We start from the raw sequence: 27128 nt of genomic DNA, 5'->3' as shown, positions 1-27128 counted from the left end.
GGGAAGGGAATGCAGCAACAGAGAAAGGGAGAGCAAGCGAGGGGGGAGCTATCAGAAATTGCAGCAGAAAACCCACTTGGGGAAAAATGTGCAGCAGAGATGCAAGTAAAGGAGGGAGGGGGGATAATTAAATCAAAAAATCCCAGTTTGGGGAAAGGAGGGTCTCCCTGAGGCAAAGATAGCCTTGTTTTTGGGAAGGTGCCCCCCAAAAGGGGGTAGAAGGGTGGTTGTGCGGCGTGGGGAGGGATTGTTGGATGGAAAAAGAGAGTGGGGGAAGGGTATTGTGGAGGACATGTGCCTGGGGAGGGAGGGGACAGAGCCAGAGAGAGAAAGGCTGCTACTGATTTTGTCCTAGGGGGCTTTGATTGGGAAGTGATGCCACAGTCGGGTGCTGAGAGGTGGCTGACTGTCTCTCAGTTACCCTTCCTCCTGCTCTTTCCCCCTCCCTCTCCCCCTCCCCCTTCCCCACTCACATGCACACAAACACACAGGCTGGCACGCCTAGGGACGGGATGGGCAAGAGAGTGCTCGTACTCCAAGGGACGAGGCTTGGAGGATGTTGACAAAAAAAACCCAGACATTTTGCCACATTCTAAAATTCTGCCCAGACATAAATTTTAAGCCTGAAAAAGAGGGCGTGTCTGGGAAAATCCGGACATATGGCAACCCTAGTTAACCTTATTATCTGGGATACTGGCAATGCCACCCACTACTATACATTACAGTTGCTTGAAATGGGGGTTAAACAAAGGAAGCTTGAAGAGATTAATATTCAAATTGTTTGTTTTAATGTTTCAACAGGAGACAGATCTACTTTTGGTAACAAGCCACTCTGCAGCCTTCTATACAGCATGTTCTTGTAATAATTTTCCTACCAATATAAGTCCCAATTCAGAGAAACATGCATGTCACTCTATACACGCAGTGTGTGTGTTTGGGTTCTTGTTGTTTTTTACTTGTACTATGCGAACCTCTATTATTATTATTAACATTATTGTTTTTATTTATCTATTTAATTTACTTATCACCCTTCATCCAAAGATCACAGGACAGTTTGCAACATAAAAGCACAAAATGCATAACAGGGTCATTCCATATCAAGTGGTCCATTTTTTTAATGATTTTTTTTTTACATCATGTCCAATTTTCTTAAAATTTTGTACACTTGTTGAACGATAACGATCAGAACTAAGTTTAAATCTAAAATGTTAATTTTTATATCTCATTCCATTTTTGAGTTATGAGTGTTTGAAATTTCAAAAAAAAATATGACAATTTTGGTCTTGCTGGACTACATTGAGATCCCATAGTTTGTTTAACAGCCAAATACCTTGTTGAAAAGCAGTGTTCTTGCCTGGCACTTAAAGATATGGGGAGACCATTCCACAAATGGGGAACCACCACGGAAAAGTCCCATTGCCTGGAGGGTGGCAACATAAGAAGCAGGCACTCAAAAACGGGCCACAGATGATCTGAGTCGGTTCATATGGGGAGAAGCGGTCCTTGATGTATTGTGGTCCTGAGCCATTTCAGGCTTATAGGTCAAAACCAGCGCTTTGAATTGGGCCTGGAAACGGATTGGCGGTTGGGCCAGGATTGGCATTATATGCTCAAACTGTCTTGCGAGCAAACTTGTGAGCAAACTGGTCACTAAATTCTGCACCAGCTGAAGTTTCTGAACTGTCTTCAGAGGCAGCCCCACATATAACATGTTATAGCAATCTAACCTAGATGTTACCAGAGCATAGACAACAGAAATTAGGCTATCCTTGTCTAGATAGGGGTTCAGCTGGGTTCAGCTGATGGAAGGCAGTCTGTACCACCAAGGCCACCTGAACCTCCAGTGACAGCAATGTATCTGGAAGTACCCCCAAGCTGCATGCCCCCAAGCTTCATAAGGACATGTTCCCTGAAGTTTTAAAATATAGGAATTTGTAGTATTGGGGTTGTGTTCAGCCAAAAGCTCCAGGAAGCCTTGACTTTTCAGTACCTAAAGAGCCTCTTTGACCTTCATTTTTATAATGGCTGAAATCCAGAGAGATGCACACATCAGTGTTTCTCTCTTTCCATCTGAGCATCTCCCCTGTTAAACTGTAGGATGGGTCTTAAAAGTCTGTTTGGCCTCTAATTTGCTCCGCTGCCCAGGAGGACTCTCCTGTGTGAGTGTCTGAGGGCCCTGCTCCTTCCTGCCATTCACCATCTGGCCCAGGGCGGGGCCTGAAGCCTCATAGGGACTGCTGCGCTCTGCTGCCCAGGAGGACTCTCCTGTGTGAGTGTCTGGGGGCCCGGCTCCTCCCTGCCACTTACCACCTGGCCCAGGGCAGGGCCTGATGGGCCTCACTAGGACAGTTGCTGTTACTGCTGGAGGGGTGCAGAGTGCTTTTAAAATGTTTTTTAAATTTTCTTTTGAATTTTTTGTATGTGGGGTGGGTGGGGGTGGGATGGATGTTTATTGGGCCTGGGAGTTTGTTTGATTTTACGTTTTTGTAATTTTTACTGTTTTTTGTTTGTATTGTTTTATTGGTTGTTTTTTTTTAAGGTGTTATTTTGTTCTTAAGGGGAGGGGTCAGGGCTGCCAGGGAGTAGGTCCCAGCCAACAAAATGGCTGGGGCATGTTCCACGGGGGGATGCACTGGGACAACCGATCTCAGTGATCACGGGTAGGAGGAGGAGTTACGCTAAGACCAGACCATGTCATTACAGAGGAGGCAGGTTTAGTCGTTGTCTGAGGACTAACCCTGCCTCCGGGTCTGGTCCTGACCGGATGGATACTAGAATCAGCAAGGGATACCCACATGACCTGAAGGTGCTGCTGTGCAATGCCAGGTCAATGATTCATAAGACCACTGCCATCCATGACTTGATCATGGATGGAGGACTTGACCTGGCATGTGTAACAGAGACTTGGTTGGATGAAGCAGATGGGCCTGTCCTTGCCGCTGCTTGTCCACCAGGTTTCTCTTACGCACAGCAACCCAGGTCATGTGGGTGGGGAGGGGGGGTTGCAGTGATTTTTAGGAAGTCATTAGTTTGCACCAGGCGTCCTATTGGGAAGACCCAGTTTTCCAAGTGCATGTTCTGGAAGTTGGGCAATAGGGGCAGTACAGGATTCCTTTTGGTGTACCGACCTCCCCGCTGCACCAAGGATTCCCTGCCCGAGCTGCTTCAGGTTGTGGCGTATGTTCTCCTGGAGACACCTAGCTTGGTTGTCCTAGGGGATTTTAACATCCATGCCGACACGACCTTACAAGGGACCGCTCGGGACTTCGTGGAAAGCATGGCCTCCATGTGGCTGTCCCTGAATAAGTCTGGCCCAACCCATAGCCGCGGACATGCCTTAGTCCTGGTGTTCACCTCTATGGATGTTGGTGATCTGACACTAAGTAAAAGCGAAACGAAAGAAGTGCCATGGTCAGATCACTTCCTGGTGCAACTGGACTTCTCTGCGACCCATCCCCTCTGCAGGGAGGTGGGACCGATTCGGATGGTCCGCCCCCGCCACTTAATGGATCCAAATGGTTTCCAGAGAGTGGTAGGGGATGCTTTATCCCATGTTGATGGCCTTTCAGCCGATTCCCTGGTGGCCCGCTGGAATGCGGAGTTAACCAGGGCTATTGACTGTTTGGCTCCGAAGCGCCCTCTCCGATTGCATGGAGCCCGGAGAGCCCCGTGGTTTTCCACGGATCTGAGGGCAATAAAACAATCGTTGAGACGGCTAGAGCGCCGGTGGCGGATAACTCATTCCGAATCTGACCGGACACAGGTTAGAGCTCAACGTCGAGCCTACCAAGTGGCGATAGCGACGGCGAAGAAGACATTCTTCGCAGCCTCTATTGCATCTGCAGAAAACAGCAGCAGGAGACTTTTTCAGGTGGTTCACAATTTAGCGGAACCACCTGTGACATCGGGGCCCAGTACGGGCCACATGATCTCCTGCAATGATTTTGCAAAGTTTTTTTGCAGATAAAATCGCTCAGATTCGGGAAGAAGTAGACTCCACCATGGGAGCAGGGCCAGGGCGGGAGAGTGCTAGAGTCCTGTCCAGTCAAGTTGTGTGGGATCAATTCCAATCTGTTACCTCCGAGGATGTGGACAGGCTGCTTGGACGAGTGAAGCCAACCACCTGTCTCCTGGATCCTTGCCCATCCTGGCTTATAAAAGCTAGCCGGGAAGGACTGGGCGATGGGCTTCGTGGGGTGGTGAATGCTTCCCTCCGTGAGGGAGCCTTCCCAGACCCGCTGAAAGAGGCGGTTATTAAACCGCTTCTTAAAAAACCATCTTTAGATGCGGCCACGATGGCCAACTATCGCCCAGTCTCAAATCTTCCATTCTTGGGCAAGGTGATTGAGCGAGTGGTTGCTGAACAACTCCAGGCACGCCTGGAAGAAGCGGACTATTTGGATCCCTTCCAGTCGGGATTCAGGCCTCATGATGGGACTGAAACTGCCTTGGTCGCACTGGTTGATGATCTCCGGCGGGCTAGGGACAAAGGTGAGAGCTGTTTCCTAGTTCTGCTGGATCTCTCAGCGGCGTTTGATACTATCGACCATAACATCCTTCTGGACCGTCTTGAGGGGCTGGGAGCTGGGGGCACTGTTATACAGTGGCTCCGCTCCTTCCTCCTGGGCCGTGTTCAGAAAGTGGTGGTGGGGGATAAGTGTTCAGACCCCTGGGCTCTCACTTGTGGGGTGCCTCAGGGTTCTGTCCTCTCCCCCATGCTTTTCAACATTTACATGCAGCCACTGGGCGAGATCATCAGGAGGTTTGGCCTGGGTGTTAATCAGTATGCGGATGATACCCAGCTCTACCTCTCTTTTAAGTCAGAACCAGTGAAGGCGGTGAAGGTCCTGTGTGAGTGTCTGGAAGCGGTTGGAGGATGGATGGCGGCTAACAGATTGAGGTTGAATCCTGACAAGACAGAAGTACTGTTTTTGGGGGACAGGAGGCGGGCAGGTGTGGAGGATTCCCTGGTCCTGAATGGGGTAACGGTGCCCCTGAAGGACCAGGTGCGCAGCCTGGGAGTCATTTTGGACTCACAGCTGTCCATGGAGGCACAGGTCAAATCTGTATCCAGGGCAGCTGTTTACCAGCTCCATCTGGTACGTAGGCTGAAACCCTATCTGCCTGCAGACTGTCTCGCCAGAGTGGTGCATGCTCTGGTTATCTCCCGCTTGGACTACTGCAATGCGCTCTATGTGGGGCTACCTTTGAAGGTGACCTGGAAACTACAACTAATCCAGAATGCGGCAGCTAGACTGGTGACTGGGAGCGGCCGCCGAGACCATATAACACCGGTCTTGAAAGACCTACATTGGCTCCCAGTACGTTTCCGAGCACAATTCAAAGTGTTGGTGCTGACCTTTAAAGCCCTAAACAGCCTCGGTCCAGTATATCTGAAGGAGCGTCTCCTCCCCCATCGTTCTGCCCGGACACTGAGGTCCAGTTCCGAGGGCCTTCTGGCGGTTCCCTCACTGCGAGAGGCCAAGTTACAGGGAACCAGGCAGAGGGCCTTCTCGGTAGTGGCGCCCGCCCTGTGGAACGCCCTCCCATCAGATGTCAAAGCGATAAACAACTACCTGACATTCAGAAGACATCTGAAGGCAGCCCTGTTCAGGGAAGTTTTTAATATGTGACATTTCAGTGCATTTTTTATCTTTGTTGGAAGCCGCCCAGAGTGGCTAGGGAAACCCAGCCAGATGGGCGGGGTACAAATAATAAATTATTATTATTATTATTATTATTACTAATACAAGGACTTTTGAAACAATAAGGAGCAAGGGAGGCAGGATTTGATGTTCATAACCCTGAGGCTGTGCGCATGCTTACAATATTGCAGGATTACAAAGTTTTGAATAAATTATGGGTATTAACATCATTTTTTAACAAATAACTTGGAAGATTAGCTAACTTATTTCATGACTCTACTACTGATTTTAGTGGCAACGTGCCACCAACATAGTACACCTTTAGATTTGAATTGTGGGGTAATTGTTCTGGTCTCTATGCTTTTAGCTGTTTTTAGGTGAACATCTTTTGCATAGCCATATCCTAAACTAACAAAGGCTTTAAAATAGGGTTTGACAGTTTCTTTTGTTTCAAAATGAATTTTCTAGCAATGATGCAGAAGAACAGTATCATCAGGTGTTGGTGTTGTCTCAATTATTGTGTTAAATATTCTTAACTTCTTCCTCATGGATTCATTGGACAGTGTTCTTTTTCTCAAGAAAATAGACAAATGTTGGCAAGACCACTGTAGACAAATGGTAAGGCTTAATTTTCTTTCAAATAATATTTACCGTATTTTTCGCTCTATAAGACGCACCAGACCACAAGACGCACCTAATTTTTGGAGGAGGAAAACAAGAAAAAAAATATTCTGAATCTCGGAAGCCAGAACAGCAAGAGGGATCGCTGCACAGTGAAAGTAGCAATCCCTCTTGCTGTTCTGGTTTCTGGGATAGCTGTGCAGCCTGCATTCGCTCCATAAGACGCACACACATTTCCCCTTACTTTTTAGGAGGGAAAAAGTAAGTCTTATAGAGCAAAAAATTCGGTATGTGAGCTTGGATCCAAAGATGGCTCCCCCCCATCTGCAGCTCCCTGAAAACTGGCTCTAGGGGTCCATAGACTATCTTGAGCAGCTTTCCAAGGGTCAGAGATAGCTGCAGGGGGGGCAAGATAATTGGACACGCACACACTGAGGATTAAATGCCCACTTGCAGATACAGCGGTACCTCGGGTTAAGAACTTAATTCGTTCTGGAGGTCTGTTCTTAACCTGAAACTGTTCTTAACCTGAAGTACCACTTTAGCTAATGGGGCCTCCTGCTGCCGCTGTGCCACCGCTGCACGATTTCTGTTCTCATCCTGAAGCAAAGTTCTTAACCCGAGGTAATATTTCTGGGTTAGCGGAGTCTGTAACCTGAAGCGTACAGGTGAAACTCGGAAAATTAGAATATCGTGGAAAAGTTCATTTATTTCAGTAATTCAACTTAAAAGGTGAAACTAATATATGAGATAGACTCATGACATGCAAAGCGAGATATGTCAAGCCTTTATTTGTTATAGTTGTGATGTTATGGCGTACAGCTGATGAAAACCCCAAATTAACAATCTCAGAAAATTAGAATATTAAATGAAATCAGCAAAACAAGGACTGCAAATAGAGCAATATTGGACCTCTGAGAAGTAGAAGCATGCATATGTACTCAGTACTTGGTTTGGGCCCCTTTTGCATCAATTACTGCCTCAATGGATGGCATGGATGCGATCAGCCTGTGGCACTGCTGAGGTATTATGGAAGTCCAGGATGCTTCAATAGCAGCCTTCAGCTCTTCTGCATTGCTCGGTCTCATGTCTCTCATCTTTCTCTTGGCAATGCCCCATAGATTCTCTATGGGGTTCAGGTCAGGCGAGTTTGCTGGCCAATCAAGCACAGTAATCCCATGGGCACTGAACCAGGTTTTGGTACTTTTGGCAGTGTGGGCAGGTGCCAAGTCCTGCTGGAAAATGAAGTCAGCATCCCCATAAAGCTCGTCTGCAGAAGGAAGCATGAAGTGCTCCAAAATCTCCTGGTAGACGGCTGCGTTGACCCTGGACTTAATGAAGCACAGTGGACCAACGCCAGCTGATGGCATGGCTCCCCAAATCAACACTTCACACTGGACTTCAAGCATCTGGCATTGTGTGCCTTCCCATTCTTCCTCCAGACTCTGGGTCCTTAGTTTCCAAATGAGATGCAAAAGCTGCTCTCATCAGAAAAGAGGACTTGAGACCACTGAGCAACACCCCAGTTCTTTTTTTTCTCTAGCCCAGGCAAGATGCTTCTGACGTCGTTTCTTGTTCAGGAGCGGCTTGACAAGAGGAATACGACATTTGGTCTAAATGGCCAAAATATTGGGAAATTTTAGAGCAAGATGGTGGAAAAATTAAATTACAGAGCTATGAGAAATTAAAGCCTAAACTACGAGATTGGCTTCATTACCTTCAGATAAATGAGGTATTTAAACAGGACAGGAAAATAGGCTTCCAGACGGAGAGGTCAAAACTAGAAACAGAACTGTTAGAACCCAATACTAAGAACTTGTCAAGAATGTACAATTTGCTGTTGAAATGGAATACACAGGATGAAACGGTGAAATCAGCCATGATCAAATGGGCACAAGACATCGGTCATGATATTATGTTTGCTGACTGGGAACAGTTATGGACCACCGGTGTTAAGTTCACGGCATGTAATGCCTTAAGAGAAAATATTATGAAAATGATTTACAGGTGGTACATGACCCCAGTCAAGCTTGCAAAAATTTATCATTTGCCCAATAATAAATGTTGGAAATGTAATGAGGCTGAAGGTACTTTCTACCACCTTTGGTGGACCTGCCCGAAGATTAAAGCCTTTTGGGAAATGATCTACAATGAAATTAAGAAAGTCCTTAAAAGGACTTTTCCTAAGAAACCTGAGGCTTTTCTCTTGGGCATGGTAGGCCAATTGGTGCTAAAGAAGGATAGGATGTTTTTTATGTATGCTACTACAGCAGCAAGGATTCTTTTAGCAAAGTATTGGAAGACACAAGAACTACCCACGCTGGAAGAATGGCAGACGAAGGTGATCGACTACATGGGACTGGCGGAGATGACTGGCAGAATCCGTGACCAGGGGAAAGAGACAGTGGAAGAAGACTGGAAGAAATTTAAAATATATCTTAAAAATTGTTGTAAAATTGAGGAGTGTTAAGATGTCAAGGAATTGGGAAATAGAGAATTGCAGCTGTAATCAATAAGTTAAGGAAGAATTTAAAAGAAATTGAATTGAATAATTAGTTAATTGGAGGAGTTGCTGAAGAAATGTAAAACAAGGATGCAGAAAAGGGGAGGTATGGGGAAGTCCGGGAAGTAAGGTGTATGAAAATAAGATTATGAAGTTATACATGTTTATATGTTTGTATGTCTGGTATTGTGTATTGTTTGTATTTATTTTTTGTGTTTGGAAAACCAATAAAAAATTATTTAAAAAAAAAAAAGAGGAATACGACATTTGAAGCCCATCTCCAGGATCTGTCTGTGTGTGGTAGCTGTTGATGCACTAACTCCAGCCTCAGTCTACTCCTTGTGAAAGTCCCCAACACGTTTGAATGGTCTTTTCCTGACAATCCTCTCTAGGCTGTGGTCATCCCTGCTTCTTGTGCACCTTTTTCTTCCACACTTTTCCCTTCCGCATAACTTTCCATTAATGTTCTTCGATACAGCACTTTGGGAACATCCAACTTCTTCTGCAATTACTGTTTGAGGCTTTCCCTCCTTATGGAGGGTCTCAATGATGGCTTTCTGCACAACTGTCAGGTCAGCAGCCTTCCCCATGATTGTGCTTCCTACTGAACCCATTGCAGGTGTTATGGATTGAATAGTTACTGCACCTTTTCACAATATTCTTATTTTCTGAGATTGTTTATTTGGGGTTTGTATCAGCTGTACCCCATAATATCACAATTATAACAAATAAAGGCTTGACATATCTCGCTTTGTATGTCATGAGTCTATCTCATGTATTAGTTTCACCTTTTAAGTTGAATTACTGAAATAAATGAACTTTTCCACAATATTATAATTTTCTGAGTTTAACCTGTATGTAACCTGAAGCATATGTAACCCGAGGTATCACTGTAGTAAACTCAGTCCTTTACAGCAGAATGCAGCAGAAGCAACTGTGGTTGGAATAGTAACATCAAAGGTTTTATTTATAAAGCAAATAACAAAACAGCAAAGACAACTCTCACATCCCTCTTTTTCAGCAGAGGAGCAGAGAGCAGAGAGAGGGAGGAGACATTTAAATAGTTCCCATACTCATACATCAATTAAGTAATTAAAAGCAACCAACAACATTATGCAATGTGAGAATGAGACATTACAATACTGACACACACAAGCTTTCTGCTCACTGATATTTAGGCAAATACAACTTTTTGTTTTGTACCAGTGTCAGGTAATGATGCTTGCAATTTGTATTTAAGACTTATTTTTTTTGTTGTATTGCTTTTGTGACCTGATGGCTGGGCATTCATTTTGCAACTCTTAGAGACAGTTTATGTGACTTAGAATACAGACTCTGTTATACAGCCAGGGAACATAGAACCCCTAGGAGTTATGCAGCATATTTCAGTCTTATTAAGAGAACCTTTATTGGGACGGATCTCAGCAGCTTAAAAAGGCAATGCCATAAAAGCATATTGAAGAAGCATTTCATTAAGATATCATATGAAGAAATAGATTAAAATTTATCCACATCTCAGTATGTGGAGGGAATGAAGTTTCTCCTGGTGAAGGGAAGTGGGGCAGCTATTGTCTCTTAACCTGACCTGGTTGTGGAAGCATACACATTGATGGGGCAATTAAGAGGATGTGCACCATTCATCTTAAAGAACATGAGTAGAGCAAGAGGGAGGAGGTGGTCAGTTCATATACTTGACTTTCTAAAGTTGCAGTCAGTAAGCAGGCCTATTTGGAAGCAAGTCCCGTTAAAATTGGTGGCCTTTCCTTCCAAGTAAGCATATTTAGGATTGGGGCACAAGAATGATATTTAGATGGATACATAATAGTAGACATAGCATTTAAAACTGGTCAGTGTGTTTATGGCTTGATTTTTGTTTTCCCTCCTCCCTTGCAGATAATGATTAGAAGTATCTTTTTGTTCCTGGATCGAACATATGTTCTTCAAAATTCAACGCTGCCATCAATTTGGTGAGGAAGAAAAGAGAAGTATTGATGTTAGACTTTTAGATTCTCTGTTAAAATATGTATTCAGTCAAGGAATAAGAGGAGTGATCCTCTTGAGGATCAGGAATTGGTTAAGTTACAGGAAGCAAAAAATAAGAATAATTGAACAGTTCTCTGAATGGAAAGAAGAAAAAAATGGAGTCCCCTCAAGTATCAGTAGATGTCTACTCATTATGCGGCAGTTGTGGAAAAAGGCAAATTACATGCTAGGGATCATCAGCAAAGGAATTGAAAATAAAACTGCCAGTATCATAATACCTTTATACAAATCTGTGGGGTGACCACAGTTGGAATACTGTGTACAATTCTGGTTGCCTCACCTCAAAAATGATATTATGGAGTTGGGAAAAGTTCAGAAAATGATTAAAGGGGATGGAGTGTCTCCCCTATGAATAAAGGTTGTAGCATTTGGGACTTCTTAGTTTAGTGAAAAAGCAAGTAGGAGGTGACATGATAGAAATTTATAAAATTATGTATGACATGGAGAAAGTGGATAGGGAGAAGTTTATCTTCCTCGTAACACTAGAACTCATGGACATCAAATGAAGCTGAATGTTGTTAAACTATGGAACTTGTTCCCTCAGGAAGTAGTGATGGCCCCCAACTTGGATGACTTTAAAAGAGGAGTAGACAAATTCATGGAGGAGAGGGCTATCAATGGCTACTAGCCACAATGGGTATGCTCTATTGCCACAGTTGGAGGCAGCAATGCTTCTGAATACCAGTTGCTGGCAACCAGAGGAGAGGAGAATGCTCTTGTGCTTGAATCCTGCTTGCGGGATTCCCGCAGGCATCTGGTTGGCCACTGTGGGAACAGGATGCTGGGCTAGATGGGTTATGGGCCTGATTCAGCAGGCTCTTCTTAAATTATTCCCTTTCATTCTGATAGATGACAAACTGACAGAGAATAGAGAATCTTTGCAACATGGCTGGTTTATGTGTTTTCTTTGCTGTCTCACCCCCAGATTTTCATAAGGGATGTGGGTGTGGTACTTTAAAGATAAAGTTAAGCTAAACCAAGAAGCTCAGATCTGGAAAGTATCGAGAATCTCCATGGCAGTGAAGGAGGTCATTGTGTATATTGATTGGAGACCAAGAATGGCAGCAGTGCTACATGTTGGGAATGACTGAGCCATCAAGAACCAGCTTGGCAAAACTGTCTCTGTCTTCAGACACCATGTTCATATATAAGAATAAGCCACACACCACACATTTGTCACGAATGAGCCAATTACACTTGCTTCATACTTCTCTGCTAGCAGTGGAGAGAAACAAACCACAGTCAGTGTTGTGTCTTTTGTTATTGACTTCTCAAACATGGTTTGTTTGAGCAAAACAAACCATAATCTCTGGTTCAGGTATAATGCTAAGAAAGGAATTGTGGTTTGTTTCCTCTGCGCACTTACAGCCAGCCAGGAACAAAACAATCAAGATTTAGGTGTTCACAATCAACCATTAATTATGGTTCGAATCCCCGCGATGGGGTGAGCTCCTGTTGCTCGGTCCCAGCTCCTGCCAACCTAGCAGTTCGAAAGCATGTCAAAGTGCAAGTAGATAAATAGGTATCGCTTCGGCGGGAAGGTAAAAGGCGTTTCCGTGTGCTGCTCTGATTCGCCAGAAGCAGCTTAGTCATGCTGGCCAGATGACCTACAAAAACTGTCTGCGGACAAACATCTGTTCCCTCAGCCTATAGAGCAAGATGAGCGCCGCAACCCCAGAGTCATCCGCGATTGGACCTAATGGTCAGGGGTACTTTTACCTTTATGAAGTATAAACAGGGCCATGGACAAAAACAAATAGCAGTTTAGTCTGAGATTTTAAAACAGGTGATGCCAATGTAGAATGCTGTAAATCTGAAACAATTGACTGTTGTTGTTTTTTACTTTGTAATTATGTATGCTTAACAAAATGCAGATCTTTGGGTAATGCCCTCAGCACTCTGCATATTGTCTATGTATTTATTTAAAATCTTTTCCACAAATAAGATTGTTCCCTCTAGTAAGAGCTTGCTATGGACATTTGTGTAGATCAGTTAAAAGTCTGCATAATTAATGACTGAAGCCTGGTCAGACACAAGTTGTTGAACCCAATATGAGAAGGCATGATAATCGGGTCAGGTCATGTGTGCACAAAAGAGCCAGGAACTTACTTTTTCTTACACAGTATTCAGAAACAGATAGGTAGCCGTGTTGGTCTGCCATAGTCAAAACAAAACAAAAAAATTCCTTCCAGTAGCGCACACTTCTTCAGATACACATATCTGAAGAAGTGTGCATGCACATGAAAGCTCATACCAAGAACTAACTTAGTTGGTCTTTAAGGTGCTACTGGAAGGAATTTTTTTTTTTTTTTAGTATTCAGAAAGTAACACCTGATCAGTCCTGAATAAATGGATGTAAAGGTATCCAATATGCTGCCTCCCTGTGTTGAACTTTGATTCTTTATCATTATTTCTTTATTTTCAGGGATATGGGGCTAGAATTGTTTAGGGCACAGATAATTAGCGATCAGAAAGTCCAAAACAAGACCATTGATGGCATTCTTCTGTTGACTAAGCGAGAGAGAAATGGTGAGGCTATTGACAGGAGCCTGCTTCGCAGCCTCCTCAGCATGCTTTCAGATCTTCAGGTGAGTCAGGGATCCCCACCATGTTTAACCTGTATAATATTTCAAATGAAACTATGAGAGCATCCTAAGGAAATGACTCATTTCTGTTTTCCCCAGATTTATCAGGATTCTTTTGAGCACAGATTCTTAGAAGAAACGAATCGCTTATATGCAGCAGAAGGACAGAGGCTTATGCAAGAGAGAGAGGTATTTTATTACCTTACTGTTCATGGGCACCATGAGGATATTAATCTCTTGATTATGAGGGCAGAACAGGAGCTCCCATGATGTGTTTTGCCCTGCTGATAGGGACTACAATACAGGCATAACTCAGATATATTGTGGGTTCAGTTCCACACCACCACAATAAAGCGAATAGCACAATAAAGTGAGTCACACTTTTTTTGTTTCTCAGTGCATATAAAATTATGCTTACACTATACTGTAGTCTATTAAGCCAGCCCCTCTACTCTTGGCTCAGGAGGAGAAAATCCCGCCTCCAGCCCTAGTTGCGTGTCGAGACCCCGAGACGACCCCCTCATTGATGAATAAGACACTAGGACACAGATATTAGGATAATGTTATTGGGCAAATTTAGGTCACAACTTTATTGGTTACAGAGGGACGCGGGTGGCACTGTGGGTTAAACCACAGAGCCTAGGACTTTCCGATCAGAAGGTTGGCGGTTCGAATCCCCGCGACGGAGTGAGCTCCCGTTGCTCGGTCCCTGCTCCTGCCAACCTAGCAGTTTGAAAGCACGTCAGTGCAAGTAGATAAATAGGTACCGCTTCGGTGGGAAGGTAAACGGTGTTTCCGTGCGCTGCTCTGGTTCGCCAGAAGCGGCTTAGTCATGCTGGCCACATGACCTGGAAGCTGTACGCCGGCTCCCTCAGCCAATAAAGCGAAATGAGCGCCGCAACCCCAGAGTCGGTCATGACTGGACCTAATGGTCACGGGTCCCTTTACATTTACCTTTTATTGGTTACAGAATGTGAGCGGTATTGGCTTACGCATTGGAATTGACCCAACTATATCTGACTCTTGCCTGTCATGCAGGGAGTCCAGTAAGGGTCAACCACTGGTAGGGGGAGCCCCGTCGATGCAAACCAACTCGAGCTCCCCCTGGGTTCCCGATGGGGTTGTGGCATGGCCCTAGCCCAGCCCTGGACTTTGGACAAGAGCCACACACCCGATTTCCTTTAACGGAGTACCCTTAAGCTTGGAGGGGCAGTTGTTGGCCACACCTCCCCTCCCCCATTATAAGATCAACCAACGCCTAACTGCCAAACCTTACAAAGTTGTGACGATTGCTACGAGGTAGGCGAAAACCAAATGGCCCATGCCAATTTGCCAAGTGGAAAAATTCCTACCAGGCCCCTCAACGGCGACCAACCAAGGTCCATAGCAAGGCCAAATTTGAAACCTGATAATAGGGAGGGAGGGCGGGAGATAGAAGTGAGCCAAGAGGAAGCTCTCGGGCTTGTGCCTCAGTTAAATGGGGCCCGGCCACGCCCCCCAGCCAGCGGATTGGCTGGCAGGCGAATGACATGGCTGAGAACCTCCGGGGGATGCAGGACTTTGTCCCCCGTCCCCGGAGGTGAGTGGGTGGCCATGTCGTCCACCGCAACTCCTCCCCACTGGGAAGTGGAGCGGATTAAGCTCCACTCCCATGGCCAGAAGAGGGGTGGTGGCAGCAGAGGGCTTCCTTTCCCTGGAAGCAGCCAGGCTGCCTGCAGCTGCGTCCTCATAATGAACGTCATCTGTGAAGTACAATAAAATGATGCACAATAAAACGAGGTATGCCTGCAAAGTATTACAGCACTAATATGACCAGATATAATAAATCCCCTCCAAAGGATTTGTCTTATTTAGCTTTTCTCCATAACTTACTGACTCTGACAGGTTCCAGAATACCTCCATCATGTCAACAAACGCTTGGAGGAAGAAACAGACAGGATTATCACTTACTTGGATCAAAGCACTCAGTAAGTGTGTAGACACCCTCAACCTGGTGTGTTAAAGCTGTTCATGTTGGACTCCTCATTCCACCACTGCTTTTTGCCAGTGTGGGATCATTTCCTATATGTAAAGAATAATGTCAGACAAGGCCACATTACATGGGTTTGTTCACATAAATAGTATAGTTTCCAAAAGAAGAAGAGTTGACTCCATCAATTCAAACCATGCAAAACTTAAACAAGCTCTGAGAATAAATTGGATGCTACCAAATCTTGCTTCCATATTCATGTCTTTATTTAAAAATACCTATTTGTGTCCATAGTTGTTCCAAAAATCATCATATGGCTGCCATACTCAAATCTTAGGCCCTGCTCTTGCCTCTCCTTTTGCTATCTTCTATATGGAAATTTTATTTATTAAATTTCTGTCCTGCCCTTCCTCTCAAAGGAGCTCCGAGTGGTAAAATTGTACATTCCTTGGATGGGCCTGGTTGTATTGTACCCTGCAAAGCACCACCCAGTAGTGTTATGTCTCTTCAGCTGCTACTAGCTGTGGATTGAGGATACCCAAAGTGGTGCCTTTTGGATGTTGGATTCTCAACTCCCATCAGCCCCAGCCAGCATAGCCAGTGGTCAAGGATGATGGGAGTTGTAGCCCCTCAAAATGTGGAGGGTATCATGTTGGCTACCTTTGTTCTAGAATCTAGAAGATGATCGAGCTTCATTTTTTAAAGAAGGTAGGAGAGACCAAAAGCAGTTTTTCCACACACACAAAAATCATGTGAGCCATAAACACATTGTTAGAAGTAGTTGGGAATGTTGCTGTTTGAAGCAACCTGATGTTCAAGTTGGGTTGAAAGTGGTTAAAGGGCAAGCAAAAGGAATGTAATTCTAAACACTTTTTTCCGATAGGAAACCACTAATTGCTACTGTAGAAAAGCAGCTGCTAGGTGAACATTTAACAGCCATTCTACAGAAAGGTAACCTATCTTTTTTTATAGAAATATTTCTGTTTACTGCTTCTTCAGGGTTTTCAGTTCCCTATGCTGAATGGAACTAACCCATTCAGCTGCCACTTTTTTAATCCCCTTTGCCTACCCTGATCATAAAGGTAAGCCACAGTAGTGGCTTCAGATGTTTTTCAGAATGAAAACTTGATGATGTTAAAAACAAAAAACAGCAAATATGGGTGGAGGGTGTATGTATGATAACATGTCAACTCTAGATGGCATTTAAGAAGCAAGTTGTTTCAGTACAGATGTCATCTTTCTGTGGAGGGCAAGGGGTGAATCAGATCAACTGCTACATTCTGCAAACAGCAAATACTTCACTTTCCTGCCTTTTTAAACTGTGTAATAAATCACTTTGTGTTCCAAAAGACAATATGCTTTTCAAAGAGAGTGAAAGCTGCTTTTCCTGAACGGCTGTTAATGTAGACAGCATCTAACCAGTTGTTAGAGAATGTGCTGTGAATGCTAGCTGAGATAAGAATCCCGGAATCCAGCCATATATACAGAGATTTATTGGCAGCTTCAAAGTATTTCATAGAATCATAGAATCATAGAATCATAGAGTTGGAAGAGACCACAAGGGCCATCGAGTCCAACCCCCTGCCAAGCAGGAAACACCATCAGAGCACTCCTGACATATGGTTGTCAAGCCTCTGCTTAAAGACCTCCAAAGAAGGAGACTCCACCACACTCCTTGGCAGCAAATTCCACTGTCGAACAGCTCTTACTGTCAGGAAGTTCTTCCTAATGTTTAGGTGGTATCTTCTTTCTTGTAGTTTGGATCCATTGCTCCGTGTCCGCTTCTCTGGAGCAGCAGAAAACAACCTTTCTCCCTCCTCTATATGACATCCTTTTATATATTTGAACATGGCTATCATATCACCCCTTAACCTCCTCTTCTCCAGGCTAAACATGCCCAGCTCCCTTAGCCGTTCCTCATAAGACATCGTTTCCAGGCCTTTGACCATTTTGGTTGCCCTCCTCTGGACACGTTCCAGTTTGTCAGTGTCCTTCTTGAACTGTGGTGCCCAGAACTGGACACAGTACTCCAGGTGAGGTCTGACCAGAGCAGAATACAGTGGCACTATTACTTCCCTTGATCTAGATGCTATACTCCTATTGATGCAGCCCAGAATTGCATTGGCTTTTTTAGCTGCCGCGTCACACTGTTGGCTCATGTCAAGTTTGTGGTCAACCAAGACTCCTAGATCCTTTTCACCTCAAGTCAGGTGTCCCCCATCTTGTATTTGTGCCTCTCATTTTTTTTGCCCAAGTGCAGTACTTTACATTTCTCCCTGTTAAAGTTCATCTTGTTTGTTTTGGCCCAGTTCTCTAATCTGTCAAGGTCGTTTTGAAGTGTGATCCTGTCCTCTGGGGTGTTAGCCACCCCTCCCAGTTTGGTGTCATCTGCAAATTTGATCAGGATGCCCTTGAGTCCATCATCCAAGTCGTTGATAAAGATGTTGAATAAGACCGGGCCCAAGACAGAACCCTGTGGCACCCCACTAGTCACTCTTCTCCAGGATGAAGAGGAACCATTGATGAGCACCCTTTGGGTTCGGTCAGTCAGCCAGTTACAAATCCACTGAGTGGTAGCATAGTCAAGAGCGCATTTTACCAGCTTCTTCACAAGAATATCATGGGGCACCTTGTCGAATGCCTTGCTGAAATCAAGGTAGGCTACATCCACTGCATTCCCTTCATCTACCAGGCTTGTAATTCTGTCAAAAAACGAGATCAGGTTAGTCTGACATGACTTATTTTTCAGAAATCCATGCTGACTATTGGTAATCACAGCATTCCTTTCTAGGTGCTCACAGACTGTTTGCTTAATGATCTGCTCCAGAATCTTCCCTGGTATTGATGTCAGACTCACTGGGCGATAACTATTTGGGTCCTCTCTTTCCCCCTTTTTGAAAATAGGGACAACATTTGCCCTCTTCCAGTCTGCCGGGACTTCGCCTGTTCTCCAGGAATTCTCAAAGATGACTGCCAGTGGTTCTGAGATCACATCTGCCAGTTCTTTTAATACTCTTGGATGCAGTTCATCTGGCCTTGGAGACTTGAATACACCTAAACTAGCCAAGTATTCTTGTACTATCTCCTTAGTTATTCTGGGCTTTGTTTCCTCTGCTGAATCATTTGCTCCAAATTCTTCAGGTCGGGCATTGTTTTCTTTATTGGAGAAGACTGAGGCAAAGAAGGCATTGAGGAGTTCAGCCCTTTCTGTGTCCCCTGTTTGCATTTCACCATCTTCTCCTCTGAGTGACCCCACTGTTTCTTTGTTCTTCCTTTTGCTACGGACATACCCATAAAAGCCTTTTTTGTTGCTTTTAACCTCTCTAGCAAGCCTGAGTTCATTCTGTGCTTTAGCTTTTCTGACTTTGTGTCTACATGTGCTGGCTATTTGTTTGAATTCCTCTTTGGTGGTTTCCCCCCTTTTCCATTTTTTGTACACATCCTTTTTTAATCTTAACTCAGTTAAAAGTTCTTTAGATAGCCACCCTGGCTTCTTTAGGCACCTTCCATGTTTCCGTCTCATTGGTATTGCCTGAAGTTGTGCTTTTACTATCTCCCTCTTAACAAACTCCCAGCCATCATGAACTCCCTTTCCTTTTAGTATTACTGTCCATGGGATCTCACCCAGCACTTCCTTAAGTTTTATGAAGTCGGCTTTCTTAAAGTCAAGAAATTGAGTCCTAGTATGCTTGGCTGCTCCTTTCCGCTGTATAGTAAACTTCAGAAGAGCATGATCACTCGCGCCTAATGATCCTTTCACTTCTACCCCACTAACCAGGTCATCAACATTGGTTAGGACCAGATCTAAAATGGCTGTTCCTCTTGTTGCTTCTTCCACTTTCTGGACAATGAAGTTGTCTGCAAGGCCAGTGAGGAATCTGTTTGACCTTATGCTCTTGGCTGAGTTTGACATCCAACAAATATCCGGGTAATTGAAGTCCCCCATTACTACTATCTCCCTTCCTTTTGCATGCTTGGCCATCTGTTCCAGGAAGGCATCATCTATGTCCTCCGTTTGGCTTGGGGGTCTATAGTAAACTCCCACAATGAGGTCTCTGTTATTCTTCTCTCCCTTAATTTTGACCCAAATGCTCTCACTTTGGCTTTGGGGTTCTAAATCTTGGATCTCTTCACAGGTATACACATCCCTGACATATAACGCCACTCCTCCTCCTTTCTTGTCTGGTCTGTTTCTCTGAAATAGATTGTATCCCTCCATTATTACATTCCAATCATGGGACTTATCCCACCAGGTATTTACAAGAGTTCAAAGAACGACACCATCACGATCAGTCAGTTGCCTCAAATGGCTCTTTCCGCTTCTTCCCCCAGCAGATCCACCTCCTAAGCCCAGCTCCCCTTCTACCTCTGCTCCGAGAGTGGCTGGGTCCCGGAAATTACCCTCCCCCTCAGATTCATTCTCTCCCGACAGCCCTTTGTCTCCTTCCTCGTCCGAAGAAGAGCAACTGCTAATTAAAGGCACAGGATCTCTGTAAGTGCCCATTCTCTCCCCCCTCTCCTCCTTCTCTGCCTCCAATTCCCTGACATCCACCCCCTCCCCAAAGGCCCCCTCCTCCTCCTCCTCCTCAGGAGAGTCAACTGTTCCCGTTCCTCCCTCATCCGGAATGGTGGGGGTGAACCCTAGAAAACTGTCCTCCTCCTCTTCTGTATCTTCAAAAACCTCCCTCCAACCCTCCCACAAACCCGCAGTTCTCCGGCCGTTTCGGTAGTCGTCTTCCAGGTTCCCCTCCTCATCGTCTGATGGTGGGAATCCCTCGAAGTCCTCTTCATCATCCGTCGGCACGAACACCTGTTGAAAAAACCTACCCCAGGGTTTGGGTTTGTCGGGAAATAAATCATGAAACTGCTCCACCAGATACTCATCAGTGATGCAATCTGCCGGGACCCAGGTGTTTTCTGAACTGAAGGCGCCTTCCCAAGCCACAAGATACTCTAGTTCCTCCCCGTTCCAATGAGAGTCCAGTATGTCAGTTACCTTGTTGCGCTGCTCTTTCTCCTCAACTTCGGGCAGTGGAAGCTCCCCTCCCCCTCTACCTTGCCTCATGCCCCCTTCCCTGTAGGGCGACAGCCGTGACCTGTGAAATACGGGATGGATTCTCATGCTCTCAGGCAACCTTAATTTAAATGCCACTGGATTGATCTGCTGGATCACCTCAAAGTGCCCCACCCTCCTGGGTTTGAATTTCTTGCACCCCCCTTTCCAGGGCAACCCTTGCGTGGACAACCATACCTTGTCCCCAACCCAGATGGCCTCCCCTGGTCTCCGATGCTTGTCTGCCTCCCTCTTGTAAACTTCCTTGGCCCTCTCCAAGTTCAACTGGAGCTGTTGGTGAATCGCCTCCCTTAGCTCATCCATCTTTCGCCTTGCAAAAACATTGTCTCTGATTAGTTGCATCAGTTCATTGTCCTTCACCAATGCCCCCCACAAGTCAACTTGTTCTCGGGGAACATTAATCTGGCAACCGGAGGTCCCTCCTCCACCAGATACTCTGGTTTTCGAGAAAGCGCATCCGCCCTCGCGTTCTGCTCCCCTGGCACGTACTGAATCTTAAAGTTGAAATTGGCAAAAAACTCCGCCCAGCGTATCTGCCTCTGACACAGCACCCGTGCCGTACGCCAGTACTCCAGGTTCTTGTGATCCGTGCACACCTGAATCTGGTGCTTAGCACCAATCAGGAAATGTCCCCATTGTTTGAACGCAGCCACAATCGCAAGCAATTCTTTGTTGTAGATAGTGTAGTTTAGCTCCGACTTCTTCAGCTTACGGGAGAAAAAGGCACACGGCCGCCACTCCCCCTTTTCATCTTGCTGCAGCAGAACAGCCCCGATGGCCCAATCTGACACATCCGTTTCCACCCGCAGCGGTCGATCGGGGTTGACGTGCAGTAGTTGCTCCTCGGACGCAAAAACCTTCTTAAGTCTCTCAAAACCCTCTTGCGCCACTTCCGTCCACAGAAACTTTTTCTTACCACTAAGACAGTCCGTTATGGGCGCTGTCAACTTCGCAAAGTTTTTGATGAATTTCCTGTAGAAGTTGCTGAAGCCCAGGAATTGCTGATCATCCTTCCTGGTCTTAGGGCTCTCCCATTCAAGCACAGCCTTCACTTTCTCTGGCTCCATGGCCAGGCCCTTATCAGACAACCGGTAGCCTAGGAACTCAACCTGTCGCGTGGAACTGGCACTTCTCCAGCTTCACCCACAGACGATTCTCCTTTAGCTTGCTCAGGACTTGACGCATGTCCTTTACGTGCTGCTCTTCGTTGTCAGAGAACACCAGTACATCATCCAGGAAACAAACACAATTAAGATACAGCAACGGCCCCAGCACGTGGTGCATGAAAGCCTGAAAGCACGGGCTCCCACACTGCAAGCTGAAAGGCATAACTAGATATTCGAACGCCCCCAACGGGGTGAACATGGTGGTCTTCCACTCGTCGCCCTCTCGCACTCTGATGAGGTTGTACGCCCCCCGGAGGTCCAGCTTAGTGAAAATTTTTCTGCCCTCTTGCCAAAACGTTGTCAATTCTCGGCATGGGGAAGGCCACGGGTTCCGTCAGGGAGTTCAAAATGTGAAAGTCAACTACAAGTCTCTTCTCGCTCGTTGACTTCTTGTCCACAAAGAACACCGGGCTCTCACCTGCCGCCTTGGATTCCCTGATGAATCCCCTTTTTAAGTTTTTGTCGATAAAGTCCTTCAAGTCCTGCATCTCTTGCTCAGACATGGAATACAGCTTCCCCACCGGCAGTTTGGCCCCCGGGATCAGGTTCATCTGGCAATCGTATGGCTGGTGCGGAGGTAACGTGTCAGCCTCCCTCTTGCTGAACACTTCCTGTAAGTCCCGGTATTGCGGAGGGATTCCGCCCTTGCCTCCTTTGCACGTTGCTGCCATCTTGGCCTCTGACACTCGAGGTCTCTCTATGCCCAGGCAGTTCTCCATGCAGTGCGCTGACCCAAACGTCAGGGACCACTGATGCCAGGAAACCACCGGATCGTGCAAGGCCAACCAGCTCATGCCCGGAATAATAGGCGGGCCCGCCAACGTGGCTACGTGGAAAGCGATGGTCTCGGAGTGCGTGGAAATCCGCATCCTCATGGAAGGGGTCTGATGGGTCACTTCCCCTCCCAATAGTTCCCTTCCATCAATAGTGGTCACTTGCAGCGGAAAATCCAAAGGCTGCAGGTGCAATTGGTGCTGCGCAGCAAACTCCCTGCTGAAGAAATTGGCACTCGCTCCTGAGTCCACTAACGCATGGACCTCCATCGCGTGGCCGTTCGGGAGTTCCAGCACCACCCCCAACACTATGCTTGGTTTGGGGTGTCCTGGCTGGGGCCTTTCATAGCTGCTGCCGCCTGGCTGTTGCCCCAGTTCACCACCAGCCAGGCCCTCTCATTTCCCTGAACCTGGGGTACCTCCTCTTCTCCCTGTGGAGTAGCCCCCACCATTCCCTGCCAGTTACGACGCTCCGGACACACTCTGGCAAAGTGTCCTGGCTTCTGGCATAAAAAACATTTCTTGGCTATCTGCCAGTCCTTTCCCTCTTTACTGCTCGGCCGTTGGGCCTTTGAACGTTCCCGCGTGTGGGCTGAGTCAATTTACATGGGCTCTGGCTGCTGTTGACCTTCAGTGGCCGCTGCCGGCATCTCAAGAATGTGGTCACCATGGAAACGCCGGTCTCTGCTCTGCTTTCCCTCCAATAGCCGGGCTTCCTGCCTCAAACCCAACGATACGGCAGCCTTCGCTAGCGTGTCCATATCTTTGGGACGGGGCCCCCTGGCAAGCTCATCTTTCACTTCAGAGTTCAGCCCAGCTTTGAACATAGCCTGCACGGGCTCTGAATTCAACTCCCATCCCAATTTGTGAACAAGCATGGCGAACTGCGACCAGTAACTATGCACAGTCAAGTTCCCTTGTTTCAAAGCCAGGAGCTCCTGCTGAGTCATATCTACTTGGCTTTCATGTGAAAACATGATGTCCATTGCCTCCCAGAACTTTGCCAAATTCCGCAGCGCTTCATTATTTGCTGCTATCGGTGGCCTGACCCAATCTTTGGCTGGGCCCGATAAATGGCTAATTAGGAAGGCCACCCTTTGAGCATCGTTAGCAAACTCAGCCCCCTCCAGTTCAAGTACATACTTCATCTCCGTTTTAAATCCCTTCTCTGCCTCCAATTCCCTGACACCAGTTCTATTTTTCCTTTCCCTCTAAATCAAAGGAAACTGTCTCTGTTGTAAACTGGTTTCTGTCATCAGTAATGGACTGGATGAGGGTAAACAAATTGAAACTTAATCCTGACAAGACAGAGGTGCTCTTGGACAGGAAGAAGGCAGGGCATAGGGATTCAGCCTGTGTTGGATGGGGTAACAGTTTGGGTGTGGTCCTGGACTCAACCCTGAGCCTGGGTGCCCAGGTTTCCGCAGTGGCCAGGAGTGCATTTTCACAGTTAAAACTATTTACACAGAACAAAATATTTCTCTGAATCAAATAACTGAACTTGATTGACTAAATCTTTCCAACCAGTCACAAACTCAAAATCAGACTTTACACCTGCTGTCCTGGAGCATTGCTGGGTGGGGAAGCAAAGGTGGAGACCCAGATTTAATGAATTTCATCGAAGGTTTTGATATAATTATTTTACCAGAAACCTGGTCTACTAGAGATATCAAAATTAATGTTTTTACCTCTTATATGATTCCTGCATTGAAACCTAATTCTAAGAGCTGGCCCAAAGCAGGTTTTTGCTGTCTGATTAAAGACCATCTAGGGTTTGAAGTCAAAACAGTTAAAATTCTCGTCACTTGCACAAGTTCTACTTTTAACTACTAAAAATGATATCTTGTTGCTTGTCAATGTCTATATCCCCCCTACACCACCAAACATTATCTCTGCTGAAAATTGGTCACAATTAAACTCTTACATTGAAAATTTGACTGATAAAACCTACAGTAAACACCTCAATAATAGCAGCCGATTTCAATGCTAGGGTGGGAATTGATAATGAACAATTATTTACTACTTTAAATTGGAATACCACCAATGATATTGCATATTCAATGAAAATAGGAAGACTCCCTAGAGACAAGGTTATAAACAGGGAAGGTATATGTTTGCTCGAGCTGTGTAACAATTTTAATTTACAAATTGTGAATGGCTCAACAGATGGGGATAGATAAGTGGAATTCTCATAGTTTTCCCCTTGAGGATGTAGTGTCATTGATTAAATGCTGGTCCCTTACAATATTGTAAATCTGATAGTGGATTTCAAAATTGGGATGCATACTGAAAGTGATCACCAACCACTGTTGATGTCTATAAATTTAAATTTAGGTTTGAAACAACTAATTGGAATAACACAAAATTTTGCCAACATGAGCAAATGATCCAACTAAAATGGTCTCAGGAAATGAGTAGTAGTGGGGCAAAAACTTGCAGTTGATTTTAGAAATCAGGTACTCTCTAATTTAAAGAATATAAATTCTCGTATTCTGAAAGTATATACTGAAATTTTCAAAATGTTTGAAGAGCTCAACACTCCACCAAATGTCAGGGCATTTAAATACAGAACTAGTTCCTGGTTCAACGACGAATGTTTTCAACTTAAAAGAAAATTGCGCCAAATTTTCAGAGATAACCATACTAAAGTAGAACCTGTCTACCTTGATGAAAAAGGAAAAATATCATAATGTTTTGGCTGAAAAGAAACAAAAATATGCCTCCCCAAAATGGTCCCAATTTCTCGACTCCATCCAAAACAAAAACTACAAAGAGTTTTGGTTGTTAGTGTATGGAAGCCTGAAAGCTGGCAACCATTTAGTTGTTCCACCAATTGCAGAATCCAAATGGACCCAGTATTTCATATCCATATTTAGTGACCTGCACTGTGAATTGAATTGGAAAGGAGACCAATGATAACAAACTGGAGAGACTGGAGGAGTGGCCAAGGGTGAAAGAGGAGGAAATTCGAGAGATAGTTAATACTTTTAAATTGGGCGAGTCACCAGGGCCAGATGGTCTACCAATAGAATTATTTAAGACTTTCATAGATTGGTGGGCAGAACCCCTAGCTCAGTTATTTACTCTTATTAATAAATATGGAGTCATCCCTGAAATATTGCTCAGATCAATAATTATTCCAATCTTTAAGAAAAGGTGATCCAGGAGAACCAAAGAACTACAGACCAATAAGTCTACTTTCAGTGATAGGGGAAATCTATGCTAAGCACTTTATACTTAAACTGCTTACCTGGATGAAAAATCTAAACTTACCAGGGAAAGATAAAATAGGTTTTTCCAAAGCCTGCTCCATTTTAGACCATTGTCTCATACTTACGCATTTGGTTGAAAAATACGGATTTCAAAATCAATCCAAGATTTGTGCAGCATTTGTACATTTCCATGCTGCCTTTGATTCAGTTAATTGTATGATATTGTTAAAGAAGCTTGCAGAGTTAGGGACTGATAAACATTTGTTGATCTTAAGATAGAATTTATAGTCTTTTAACATCTGCCAAATGAAACTTAATATCAAAGGTCACCTCTCCTCTGATATCCCTAACACGAAAGGTTTAAAACAAGGGTGTATTCTTGCCCCTTTTCTTTTTAATTTATTTTTATCAGATCTTCCAGAGCACATAAAAAAAAAATAGAATCACATGCCCCCCAAATCTACCAAAACCCAGTTCCACTTTTACTGTATGTGGATGATGCAACCTTATTATCACTGACGAGGATAGGTTTGAATTGTCTTTTACTCTCCTTGGTTTCTTACTGTGAAATTAACAAATGCTCTTTAAATTATGAGAAGACATAAATTCTGGTCTTCTCTAATTCCCGGAAATTAGAGAAATGGAAAATAAGAGGACAAGAAATTCCTCAAGTAAAGATGCATAGATTGTTGGTGCTTCTCGGTGGGAGACGGCCTTCTCCCGGCACCGGTCCAGAACGCATAGCACAGCATTCACTCCTCCAGATGTTCAAGTAAGCAGAAGCTGAGACTGAGGATACGTAGCATCTGGGTTTAGTGATTTATTTACAGGATAGAAATAAAGAACAGAGCCATTATGGCGTGTCTCTTCTCTGAGAACAACAGAACAGAACAAAAAACAAAGAAGACGGAAGTGGCACACAGTTCCTTCCGTTCCCATGCTTCCAAAGAATGGAATGTCAACACACAGAGCATGTGATCTAGTAGTCACACACACTCTGCAGCACAGGAGAGAATGAAAATCCTGACATCCTCCCCCTTTTCATGGTAATAGTTGCTGCAGTGTTTAGCTTAACCGCAGCTTCTGTACATATATCTGAAGTTGTTCCTTGTTAACAACTTTTGACAACAGATCTGCAGGAATTTCTTTTCCTGACATGTAGGACACCTGAATGAGTCCTTTCTGCATACACTCTCTTGCACGCTGTAATTTTAACAGCAAGTACTTGGTTCTTTGCTATGCTCTTCAGAGCTTTCCAATCCTGAACAGTAGGATTGTTAGCGTGTCTGCTCAGCAAATTTGTGCTTCATCGGTGTCATCTAACTGAAAACCTGTTACCATTGGTGTATCCACAGGATTAACATCAACAAAGTTCAGTTTGGTCAATACATCAGCAATTTTCTGTGATTGGTGTACCAAAATATCCCCTCTGTCAGCTGCGTCCCATTGCTGACAAAGGGGGAGAGCGTGGAGAGACAGGAGAAGGTAATTAGGCAGGAATGCGGAACGAGGGAGAAGCAGCCTAGTTTCAGTAGAA

At 45.0% G+C, this 27128-nt stretch overlaps 1 protein-coding gene across 4 annotated transcripts in view; it reads left to right on the top strand.

The window, feature by feature from the left end:
* Window positions 1-27128, top strand: part of LOC144326398 (cullin-4B) — a 163655-nt gene that overhangs the window by 9682 nt on the left and 126845 nt on the right. For all 4 annotated transcript variants that reach the window (XM_077922972.1, XM_077922971.1, XM_077922970.1 and 1 more), the window contains 6 exons: window positions 6194-6263; window positions 10663-10736; window positions 13238-13400; window positions 13497-13586; window positions 15282-15364; window positions 16250-16317. In XM_077922972.1, the coding sequence (XP_077779098.1) occupies window positions 6194-6263; window positions 10663-10736; window positions 13238-13400; window positions 13497-13586; window positions 15282-15364; window positions 16250-16317 (548 nt within the window). The remainder of the gene's footprint in view (window positions 1-6193; window positions 6264-10662; window positions 10737-13237; window positions 13401-13496; window positions 13587-15281; window positions 15365-16249; window positions 16318-27128) is intronic.

The sequence above is a fragment of the Podarcis muralis genome, chromosome W (genome assembly GCF_964188315.1).
Source record: "Podarcis muralis chromosome W, rPodMur119.hap1.1, whole genome shotgun sequence".
Lineage (NCBI taxonomy): Eukaryota > Metazoa > Chordata > Lepidosauria > Squamata > Lacertidae > Podarcis > Podarcis muralis.
This window is presented reverse-complemented; position numbering and strand designations above follow the sequence as displayed.